Source organism: Kuraishia capsulata, genomic scaffold (assembly GCF_000576695.1).
Source record: "Kuraishia capsulata CBS 1993 genomic scaffold, Kuraishia_capsulata_scaffold_2, whole genome shotgun sequence".
Taxonomy (NCBI): domain Eukaryota; kingdom Fungi; phylum Ascomycota; class Pichiomycetes; order Pichiales; family Pichiaceae; genus Kuraishia; species Kuraishia capsulata.
In genome coordinates, this window is record NW_019172951.1 from 659,889 (window position 1) to 671,275 (window position 11,387).

General features: G+C 44.1%; 6 protein-coding genes across 6 annotated transcripts; 3 read left to right on the forward strand and 3 right to left on the reverse strand.

Moving 5' to 3' along the window:
- Positions 1 to 260: 260 nt before the first annotated feature.
- KUCA_T00001638001 (uncharacterized protein) lies at positions 261 to 1,502 on the forward strand (the record flags this gene model as incomplete). The annotated part of the gene is made up of 1 exon (XM_022603838.1): positions 261 to 1,502. The coding sequence occupies one exon, from the start codon at positions 261 to 263 to the stop codon at positions 1,500 to 1,502; it is 1,242 nt and encodes a 413-aa protein (XP_022457679.1).
- Positions 1,503 to 1,753: 251 nt separating this feature from the next.
- KUCA_T00001639001 (uncharacterized protein) lies at positions 1,754 to 2,959 on the forward strand (the record flags this gene model as incomplete). Its single annotated transcript, XM_022603839.1, has 1 exon — positions 1,754 to 2,959. One exon carries the CDS (start codon positions 1,754 to 1,756, stop codon positions 2,957 to 2,959), a length of 1,206 nt encoding a protein of 401 aa, XP_022457680.1.
- A 284-nt stretch (positions 2,960 to 3,243) lies between these two features.
- Positions 3,244 to 5,943, reverse strand: KUCA_T00001640001 (uncharacterized protein; the record flags this gene model as incomplete). Its single annotated transcript, XM_022603840.1, has 1 exon — positions 3,244 to 5,943. One exon carries the CDS (start codon positions 5,941 to 5,943, stop codon positions 3,244 to 3,246), a length of 2,700 nt encoding a protein of 899 aa, XP_022457681.1.
- Positions 5,944 to 6,494: 551 nt separating this feature from the next.
- KUCA_T00001641001 (uncharacterized protein) lies at positions 6,495 to 7,334 on the forward strand (the record flags this gene model as incomplete). The annotated part of the gene is made up of 1 exon (XM_022603842.1): positions 6,495 to 7,334. One exon carries the CDS (start codon positions 6,495 to 6,497, stop codon positions 7,332 to 7,334), a length of 840 nt encoding a protein of 279 aa, XP_022457682.1.
- Positions 7,335 to 7,436: 102 nt separating this feature from the next.
- KUCA_T00001642001 (uncharacterized protein) lies at positions 7,437 to 9,068 on the reverse strand (the record flags this gene model as incomplete). Its single annotated transcript, XM_022603843.1, has 1 exon — positions 7,437 to 9,068. One exon carries the CDS (start codon positions 9,066 to 9,068, stop codon positions 7,437 to 7,439), a length of 1,632 nt encoding a protein of 543 aa, XP_022457683.1.
- A 630-nt stretch (positions 9,069 to 9,698) lies between these two features.
- Positions 9,699 to 11,324, reverse strand: KUCA_T00001643001 (uncharacterized protein; the record flags this gene model as incomplete). Its single annotated transcript, XM_022603844.1, has 1 exon — positions 9,699 to 11,324. The coding sequence occupies one exon, from the start codon at positions 11,322 to 11,324 to the stop codon at positions 9,699 to 9,701; it is 1,626 nt and encodes a 541-aa protein (XP_022457684.1).
- Between the last annotated feature and the right edge of the window lie 63 nt (positions 11,325 to 11,387).

Genomic DNA, 11,387 nt, shown 5'->3' on the forward strand with positions numbered 1-11,387 from the left:
TTGGCTGTGTTTTTCCCTATGCCGATAAGCCTATTATACGTCGTTCGTTTCAATAAAGTAGTTCCAAAAGCAAAAGATTTAAATTTATGGTAGAGAGATAAAGCCCCATTCTTGAAGGTATGTCTCGCTAAGGATTTGAGGTGCGTGTAAGTGCAGATGAAATATTTATAGTGGCATGGAGATGAGCTGGGCCAGATGGTCTCCAGGCATGTATTCTTTCTATCTCTATATATCATAACAAGAACCAAAGGCTTTGGCTGATGGCGAATCCTCAGTTTACTCCTTACAAATCTCTTCAAGATCTCAGAGTCTTGAAACAGTGGTTCTTTTCAACAGAGCCTGAAGACCTCAGGCAGAGGGCTATACAAAGAGTTCAGGCTTACCTCACAAGAGGAAATGTGCCGCATTCGATAGAATCTACCTCAAGCCTGACATCCTCTGTCCTTCTGGACGAAATGTTTATTAAAGGTATACTAACTGACCCGACTCCAATCCAACTCTCCTACACAATGTCTATCATCAAGTTTGTGAATGGGTTGTTGGACCCCTATCAGAGAGCGAGATTCACAATACCCTTACACAAGTTGGCACAAGTACTTGGGCTTCCCTCATACTTTGTGGAACTAAGACATGCTGGTACACACGAGGCGTTGCCTAGTTTGTCCATGCTTCGCATTACCTGTCAAAATGCTTTGAAATGGTTACAGGCAAACTACTGGGATTTGGCATTGGAAAACACAGAGAACGAAACAGAAGCCACGCTAAAACAACTGACAGATAACGAGCTGGAATACGTGAAAACAATTAAAAAGGAAGTCAAAGCCTACAGCAAGATACGAAGAGAAGACGTGAAAAAGATGTTCAAGCCGGGTGATTCTAGCGTTTCGGGAAAGCAATACTGGGACTCATTGAAGAACCTAAAAATCCTTTATGATCAGAATCAAACCCTCTTTCTGGAGACTATGTTTTTTGACAGAATATTCATTGTTGGTGATTTCTTGAGCGAGGGCAAAATAGATGGACTCCTCAGGTTTTACAACCCCATCATCAGTTATCTCAAAGCAACCTCAACGGTTTTAAGGTACATCTCGACTGTGGAAATACTATCCACCAATGGAAGTAATGAGGCAAATCAACAGCAAAAATGGATACAAAGGATGATCGCTGATGTTGCAACTGATATTGGCGAAGTTGGGAGTCTGTTAGACCACATAGAAGATGTATCCATCGATAATAGGCTTCTTCTTCTTGAAGGTTTGAAGACCAAGGTACAAGATGACGAAAAACTACTGAAGAAAGTGAGCCTGCTGATTCAGGCAACCAAATTCGAGAAGATGAATAAAAGCATTGACCAAATATCTTTTGGAGGCGATAGAAAAAGATCAACTGATAATGTCGATTTCGGCAAGGCCAAGAAGTCTAAGGTGGATGGTGCGGCAGATGAGGAACATATATGGACGAAGTCAAATTCATGGGATTTCAGACCCTATGGTGAAGTCTAGTCTTTGTGATGTTAAAGATTAGTTTACCCTGTATTAAAAGTGTTTACACCTTTTTTATCATCTTTTGAATAACCAGGTGAATTAGCCGTTCGGCATTTTTTCAGACCTTATCTGTTCTCTCTCAGTAATTCATGCCTCTGATGGCACAGTGAAAATTGGCAGTCAATGAGTCAACTCTTCTGGGTCAAACCAATATAATTACAGTCTCGTTCCAAATTCCTTTCTTCAACTTTCTGAAACCAGTACTGAATATGACCTTTGACATATCCAAGATTGCAAGACGTAATATCTTGGGCTTGGAGCCATATCGCTGTGCTAGGGACGACTTCAAGGTAGGACTGCTTCTGGACGCTAATGAGAATACCCATGGTCCCTCCGCCGCTCTTTCCGCTAGAGAAGAGAGCTTAGAGTTGAACAGATATCCTGATCCTCACCAGATCGAGCTGAAACAGAAGATATGTGATTTTAGAAATTCTGAGGCTGCGACTAAGGGGGCTATTGTGCCAGTTCCGTTGGTTGAAGGAGTCGAAAAGAAGCTAACGCCCGAAAATCTGTGTCTTGGTGTCGGTTCAGATGAGTCAATTGATGCCTTGCTTCGTTGTTTTTGCCAGCCAGGTAAGGAGAGGCTACTCGTTTGCCCTCCTACTTATGGCATGTATGGGATCTGCGCACAGGTGAATGACGTTGAGCTCGTGAAGATTCCTTTGAAGCTCGATGACTTCCAGATTGACAAAGAGATGATTTTGAGCTCGGTTTTGAATGATCCCTCAATCAAGTTGATATATCTCACTAGTCCAGGAAACCCTACTGCTGCTCAGATTGATTTGACGCTTTTTGTGCAGTTGCTGGAAGAGCTCGAGCAAAATACCTGGCATGGTTTGGTGATTGCCGATGAAGCTTATGTGGACTTTTCCCCTATCGGATCCTCCTTGGCACCATTCGTTAACAAGTTTCCACGTTTAGTTGTTCTTCAGACCCTTTCAAAGTCATTTGGTCTTGCTGGTATTAGGCTGGGTATCACATATTCGACTCCGGAGGTGTCACTCCTACTCAACTCTATGAAATATCCTTACAACATCTCCAACTTGACCTCTGACGTTGCTTTGAGGGCTACAACTCCAGAAGCTTTGGCAAAAATGAGGGAGACCTGTAGCACTATTGTGGAACAGCGTGGTATCCTACTGAAGAACCTGTTGGAACTCAAAGGTATCGGAAAGAACAGAGGTGGCTTGGATGCTAATTTCTTGCTCATTGAGGTGCTGAATAAGGAAGGGAACCCCGATAATGAAGTTGCTAATAATGTCTATAATTATTTGGCTACAAAGCGCAATGTCGTTGTGAGGTTCAGAGGCAAGGAACTTGGCTGCACAGGTTGTCTGAGAGTCACCGTGGGCACGGAGAAGGAGAATGAAACACTTGTTGAAGAATTTAGAGAGGCATTGAAAAGGTATAATTGAATATTAAAGGACAATTCAATGAGTTAAAATAGAGTAGGAAAAAAGGATTAAGTGCGCTTTTTGGGGATTTTGGGGAATTCGGTGATTTGGGAAAATTCTGAAAACTTCGAGAAAAGTGACCTTGCTAAGAGATTTCGCAAATCAGTCTTATAGCAAAATTTAGGAGCTAATTCATTATGTTTTGAATGTCTTTTATTATTATTGTCATTAATGATATCTTTCTTATAATTATGTTTTTGCATTTTTCAGCATATTTAATCTATAAGTCATGATTGAGGCGCATCCTACTTACGTATGGGCATTCTTTTCCTTTGATCTTGCTCCAATTCATCACCTCTGAAGAAATGAGGTGCAAGCTCTTTCAGCCATGCTTCTTCGATCACCAGACAATTCCTCATATATTCTTTACTTGTCAAAACAAGTTCATGGTACAGAACAAGCTTTGGAGGAGGCTTTTGGGAGAATATGACTGAAGAAGGATGTACGAAAATCGTTTGGTTCTTCTTGATAGAACGGAAGTTGTCTCCTGTTTTTGACAGTCTTGCTGCATTGGGGAAATATCCAGAGGTGATTGCCTTTCTGATATTCGTCTGAAGAACAAATGGATCAATCGCTGTATCCGAGTGAGCATCAGAGTCCACAAAGGTCTCAACTTTGTTGCAAAGTCGCTCCAATTGGTCTCTAATGTTTCTGACCCGATTAAGTGTCTTGCTTTGCAGGAAGTTGTCTCGACACCACTGATAGGAGTACTCAGTCTCTACCCACTGATTCCATATCTCGAGCAGTGTCAGATGATCTCCAGCAGGATTAGCGAAGGACTCGTGGGCCTTATCAGCGTATACTTTCTTATCTTTCGGTCTGTAGAATAGAGACCCGGACTCACCCAGCATCGATACAATCGACAAAACCTCTTTTAGACACTTAAACTTCACGCTGGACAGTAAGACTTTTGCAAGCATCGGATCTGTTGGAAACTCAGCCATTTGGCGACCGATCTTTGTCAATTCACCCTTATCATTAAGCCCACCCAAAGCATAAAGCAACTCTATGGCTTTGATTAACGTATCAGACGAGGGAGGATCCATGAACTCAAAATGAATGAGATCTGTGATACCCAGAGAGAACAACAGAAGCACGACACTAGCAAGATTAGTGCGCAAAATCTCAGGTGTAGGGTTTGGCGGCAGCTCATTGGTATAAGCCCATTTTGTATATAGTCTGAAGCATTTGCCAGGCCCCACTCTTCCTGCTCTTCCTGCTCTTTGATCAGCCGATGCCCTTGAGCACGGAGTGACCACCAGGCTCTCCATTCCGGTTGTTGGATTGAACACATTTTCTTTCACGAACCCAGGATCAATGACAAAAGAGATTCCATCAATGGTGATAGAGGTCTCCGCGATATTTGTCGCCAAAACGACTTTCCGAGCCTTCGGAGGGGTAGGCTCGAAAATCTTCTGTTGCAGCTCTGAGGGAAGGTTAGCATATATAGGACAAACAATCATTTCCATTACACGAGACCCCAGCTTCCGACATGTCTCCGTCAAATTTTCGGCCATGGTTTCAATTTCATCCTGACCTGTCAGGAACACCAGAATGTCTCCTTCACCCTGGGTTGTGTGTATCTGAAACACAGTTGTAATTGCCGCATGAAGATAGTTTGCTTCCGGCTGGGCAGTGTAGTGAATATCAACAGGAAATCGTCTTCCTGGAATGTCGAATATTGGAGCACCGCCAAAGAAATCACTAAACTTTCTTGCGTTCATGGTAGCCGATGAGATCAAAAGTTTGAAGTCGGGTCTATACTTCGAAATGTCTTTCAAGAGTCCAAAGAGAATATCGGTCGATAGAGTTCTTTCGTGAGCCTCATCAATCATCATGGCCGAATAACCTGAAAGTTCTGGATCTGTAAGAAATTCTCTTAGCAACATACCATCAGTCATATACTTGATAACCGTTTTCTCGGAGGTTTTGTCCTCAAAACGGATAGTGTATCCAACTTTATCACCGAGTCGACACCCAACTTCTTCTGCCACACGAGCTGCAACCGACATGGCTGCAACTCTTCTTGGCTGAGTACAGCCAACCTTTTTCCCATCACTCGTATAACCTGCCTCGAACAAGAATTGAGGCAGTTGTGTGGTCTTACCTGAGCCTGTTTCACCCACAATGATCAGAACTGGATACTCTTCAATGGCTTTGAGAAGAGAATCTCTGTACTCATACACGGGCAGAGATTTGCGAACTTCATCTATACTTTTGATTTTGGCTTCCTCGTCTTTGATCTGCTTCTCAAATGCTTCTTTTTGCTTGATTTTCTCCAGTTCATCTTCGAGCTCCTTATCCACAACGAAGTTGACCATCTGTGACTTATCGAAGACAAACTCAAACTGATCTTCAGACATGCGCGAGGTTGCCACCAGCTTTCGTGCCTTAGCTACCTGCTCCGATTCCCAATCCAAATCGCGATTTCCATCATCCTTGAAGGATGCATGTAAGGCTTCTTCCTTTCGCTTCCTATCAATTTTGCCGCTCTCAGTCACATAATCTGATGGTAACTGATATCCAGTCTCTTGACCAAGCTGCTCACGATCGCGAAACATTTGCAAAAGCTCCCGCTGGAGAGTAATTTCTTTCTGCTCTTTTTTTGTCAAACCTTCCCAGCCTACTTCCTCGATGTCTTTTTCATAATCAGCAACAACTTTCTCCAGTAACAGGACCTGTTTTTGCTCTCGCTGAGACAAATATCGCTGTCTTGCAAGTTTCCTGAGATGTGCAACATTTTCCTCAGATTGAAATTCCTGGATTTCTTCATCTTGATGTGGAACAGTCTTTGGGATCTGGGGCACATTATCCGAGCCACTGGACTCAATGTGTCTGTCCTCCGTGACCAGCTCCTGCTCCGATTCACTTTCGTCAGACCACCCAGATTCGCCTTGCGGACGCTTCCGCCTTTTAAATTTGGGCGAATCCAAGGAACTAGCCATTATTGTGGAGATACTCAGCAGAGAAGAGAGCACGACAAAGTCTGTGTAACTTCAAGAAAGACAAAGTCAAAACTAGTTGGGTGGCGCACTCCTATATAGATAAGCTGCGGCTTCACGAGTGCGGCGCCAGACCAAGTTGAATACAAAGTTTAAACTGGCGCTTCACACACTGCGTGAAATCTACTTGAGACATGGGAGTTACCAGAGGAATCCATAACGTCGATTGGACAGATATCAAAAACAACATATCAAGAGTAATATAATACCACACATCTTCAGTTATTGAGCCACTACTAATGATGTGAAAGATCCCACTAGTTTTAAGAAACAAGACATATTATGGTAACACTGACGAAGATCCCGAGCAACAAGAACTGAAATCAGAGTTCAAGGCCATGTTTGCTGCAGTAAGCCAGTTAGAAGCCTCAATTGTAAAATTCAACGGTTGCTTCGTCAAGATGCTGGAATGCAGCGTGGGCATTGGGTTGAGCGTACAGACTATCTTGGGGCCAAAAGCTGGAGGCCAGAACCACGCAGATACTTCAAGAGTAATGGACCCAAAGGTTTTGAATCTATTGAAAAATGAGTCAACTGTCAACAAGAAGACAGATGTCTATACTGAGTTGTTGTCAAGCCTTGTAGTTGAAGTCAAGGAAGTCACGTCAGTTTCAGCTGCAAGGATCATAGCTCCTCTTAAAGCATTGTTGAAAGAATTTGAGGCTGTATCCAAGTTTATAAAAAGGCAGAACGATGCTTTGATTGAATGCAGGCTCTACGACGAATCGTACCAAAAGCTACTCGCCAGAAACGAAGATACGATAAAGAGCAAACAGAAAGAAATGGACCTCAGAGTACGCATGGAAGATTGCAGAAAGACTCTGGATAACTACAACTATTCGCTGAGAAATGAGCTTCCCCTTTTCATGCGTATAGTGCAAAGATTCATGACGCATATCTTCACGATGATCTACTATGCAAACGCATACCTGTTTTATCAGCTCAAGGAAACGATGCAGACAATCAATAACGTTTTCAAATTCTCGGCGAATTCACTCGAGTTTGCGGAAATTGTCAGAACATTTCACAATAGCCACGACAATATAGCTGCTTCCACAAAAGATATTTCAATCTGCCATTTTCATCAGCTTTTGCTCGACAAAATCACGATGGATGTTGAGAGAATCTATGCTGATAGCGAAAGACTCACCCCAAAAGAGACTTGCATTGCTATGTATGACTTTGAAGGGGTTCAGATCAATGACCTGAAGTTTAATGCTGGCGACGAGATTGAGATAACAGAAAAAACAGGAAAAGGCTGGTGGAACGGCCGCAACTTAACGACTGGGCAGGCAGGATCATTCCCAGTGAACTACACAGATGCTAACAAATAATGCTGTTTAGACAAACGTGACGATGAGCGAATGTAATCTGAACTTGTAACAGTTCTTAAAAATTGAAAAAATGCTTAAAAGAATTGCAGCCTCTCTAACTAGCTATACCTTTTCAGTAACTTCGTAGGAGTTGTCAACACTCTCAACTGCCTCTTCGGCAGGATCTGCCAAGTTGGAGGCAGGACCATGGTAGTTCTTGTACTTGTAGACATAGAAGTACAGAATCGACAACAACCAAGTACCACACGAGATAACAACAGTATAGTTCATGGTGGTCTCATCAACGGTCGTGCCGGTTGGGAACATACACAGGATGATGATAAAAACAATCCACAAGCAGACAACCCAGTTAACAGCTTCACTGATCTTTCCCAAGTAGAATGGACCTGGTCTGAATCTGGACTTTCCAGAAGTCAATCTCAGAAAAATAGGAGTACCCCAAGCAAGATAGTTACCGGAGACAGCGAGGGAGAAAAGCGCACTTGCAGCGGTCGAACCTGCGAATGTAAGACAGCCAATTATCAGAGCCAAGATACCACCAAACCAGACGGCCCTGATAGGCACTCTAAGCTTTTTGTTGACAACTTTGACAAACGAGCAGAATGGAAGACCATCATCTCTGGCAAAAGCCCAGACTTGTCTGGAGAGAGCAGCCAAAATGGAGGCTCCCATCAACCACTGGCAGAAAGCCATCAATGACATCATGGCAACTGCCCATCTCTTTCCGAGGGAGTCGTAGACGATTTGAGCCATTGCAAACCCAGTCTCGGTATCCAAAACGGCACCGACATCGCTGGACATGCAGGCAGCGGTACAGATGCAGATAAACCATCCCACAACCCAGCAGACAAAAATAGAACCGATGATTCCAGCTGGAACACCTCTGGACGCGTTTTTAGCCTCTTCGGACATGTGGACACACGAGTCAAAGGAACCAATGGTCCAAACACAAGTCATCATAGAGAGCATGAATTGCCAGCCAGTGGTCCAGCTCTCGAAATTTCCCAGATTACCAAAGATAAATTTTCCGCCATTGAAGCTAGAGTTTTTGGCAGTTCCCACAGGTAAAGCGATGAAGTAAAGCACAATTAAACCCGTGTTACAGACAATCGAGGTGCTCTGCAAGTAGGAGATGTGTTTACTGCTCAAGCTGGTGATGAGAATATGCGACACAGTACAGGCAGCAAAGATACCGTACAATCTGGGCTGGGTGATTTCGAAGGTGTTGTCAGAGTTGATGAACACAGCAGCAGTGACCTCTTGGGCAAATCCATAATTAATGGAACAAAGACCACTACAGAGGGCCATGGTGTTAGACAGGCCAATCACGAAAGAGACTGGAATTCTGTATTTTTCAGGAGCGTAGTAGTGGGTCCAGTAATACAAACCACCACTGGTTGGGATCGCACTCGAAAGTTCACTCATACCTATACCAATAAGCAAAATGAAAAATCCAGCAACGAACCAGGACCACACTAGCCCAGACGCACCAGCAGTAAGACCGATACCAGCAGTAGAAGCGATAGAGGGCAAAAGTCCCATGATCGAATATGCGATACCAAAGATCTGGAATGTGGAGAAGGTTCTCTTCAACTCTGCCTTGTAGCCAATCTCGGCCAAAAGATCATCATCATTCGCGACATGGCGAGCATCGATATCTCTAATCTGAGACTGTTGAGTGTGGATACCCTCCAGCCTTTGCACAGAAACTGTGGATTTCACTGCGGAGAGCATTTCGCGTAAGTAGTGATTATTCCCTAGTAGATACCTATGCGCTAAAAACTTTTCCAGAGGATATCATTGTCCTCTTATACCCTGCTAATGCAGGGCCTTATGCCGCAGAATGGCGTAGCAGATAACGAGATAGAAATCTCGATTGTGATAGGTCCCCCACGCGCATCTGTGTTATCTCAAAAGATTTTGCAGAATCCAGTGCGCTGGCCTCAATTATTTTGGGCCTAATCCGAGGTCGCACCTTCCGTTCTAACCCGTTTACTCCATTCTGCTTTGCGCTCTGTACTGGGCTTGCGCAAAGACCTTAGTGCGCCCACCAGATGCCATTACCCAAAACGCTTCATGCGCTGGCGGAGAGGGGCTCAATTGGGGAAGACCGGCTCGGCGCAACGGCTTTCTGCACGATGAGGGCCTTCATTGGCTATTGGGGTGCCGTGTCATGTAAGATAATCTATTATTGAAGAAAAAAAATGCAGATGTCGGTCTCGGGTTCAGGCGAGCTACATACTCGGTGAAATTATCTATGCATCTGGAAACATACATAAAGGATCTTCATTAAGACTAGATTCTGGTCCGGTAACTAATTCCGCTTCTCTCATACGATTTAAACAGAGAACCCCGGGGACCAATTCAATCACTCAACCCAGCCTGGCGCACATTAATACTATCCTGCCACTGTATCGTACATTTCCCACTACAGAACTTTCTCTGTATGGGGAGATTTTGTATCTGGTTCACATCCCACCATTCCATCACCTCTGCCACTGCATCAACAATGTTCTCTTCACACCAGCCGCAGGTCTCTCCGTTGGACCCATTAATCAGTGCATCGAATGCCAGTTTCTTCAGTCTGGGTGGAATGTGCGTTTTCCATTTCTTCAGCTCTGATGCAGAGATCTTGTATTTAGAAATCTCGCGCAGTGTGAGTTCTGTCAACCTCGGGACGTAAGATACCGTTTCGGCCTGAACGTCACACACATCTGGCTGCGACTGAGGAAACATTTCATCTAATCCGTCCTCGCCTAACATAGTATTAAAGTTCGTAGTCTGCCTGGAAAACGTACTGAAGTTTCGCATCAGCTTTTGCGCGCTCAGACCACCAGCTGTGGCTTTAGCACAAACAGTGGACGTATCAGCTAGCCATCTGATCCTCCCGAAGTATTTCAAAACCTTAGTAGGGGCTTCATCAAAGGGTATATCAACATTCACGGATGTTGCAATTTTGGCATCAGGCTCGATTAAAGGGTTAGGTCGTATCGTCAGGGTCTCAATGCAGCTCAATTTCAAAATGTTGTGAGGGAAATAGGCAATTCTGTTGTTGGCCACACTCAAATACTTCAAATTCGTGAGTCTTTCAATTGCACCAGGAACCCTCCGGATTTTGTTGTATCGCAAACTCAGAACAGTAATGCCTTTGACATCAAAAAGGGATGGCGAAAGCGTGGTGATGTTGTTTCCGGACATGAATATCTCGATCTTCGCTGGTGCTATCTGGAATCCCGAGAAGATGGTCAAATTGTTTAGGTCTCCAATCTCCGAAGGAATTACCTCCAAGCCATAATTCTCGAAATTGAGCTTGTTTTCTTGGTTTTCAAACATCTTGTTGATTTCTTCGCGCAGTCTCCGCTCAACGTCCTTTTGGTCAACCTCCATCTCGGTGTCAAATTCCGAGTCCAATTTTGATTCCTGGCGTGTAGCGTGAACCCTTCCAAATTCATCCAGATCTAGAGGAGCAAGACTATCAGATGACGGGTTCAGCAAAACCCTTTTTGGTATATCGTCAGCAATCTCGGTCTCCTGCGTAGCCATAAACTGAGGAGGAGAGCTCGGCATAATGAATGTTGAGTCCTCGAAATCATCAGAACTCTGTGCAACACTAGGCATTGGAGGGGAACTGGGAATACGACCAGAATGCTCCAGAGGAAACGGATGCTCGGAAGAGGGCAACTGGAAGGAAGACGAACTAGATTCACCGAAGAATAGCTTGGTGGCATCTAGCGATCTTTTCAGCTTCTTGCTATCATCGTCCTCAAGCTGCTGTCTTCTGATGTAGTCATTGGCCCTCCTTTTGTAGTTTGTCTTGACCGGTGACAACGGTATTCTAAAACCCTGGGCGTCAATTGAAGACATTCTGCGGTGGACTTGCGTTCCTGATACAGTATCGAGGGAGTGGTCTTCCTTAGGTTGTGAAGTGTTCTCTTTGGAAGAAAACTTCGTGCTGTCAAATGAGAATGGCAGCAATTGAGCGTCCTGCATCTTCGTTGGCGACAATGGAAATTGACCTTCTTATTTCCAAGTACTGGCAGGGATCTAACATAC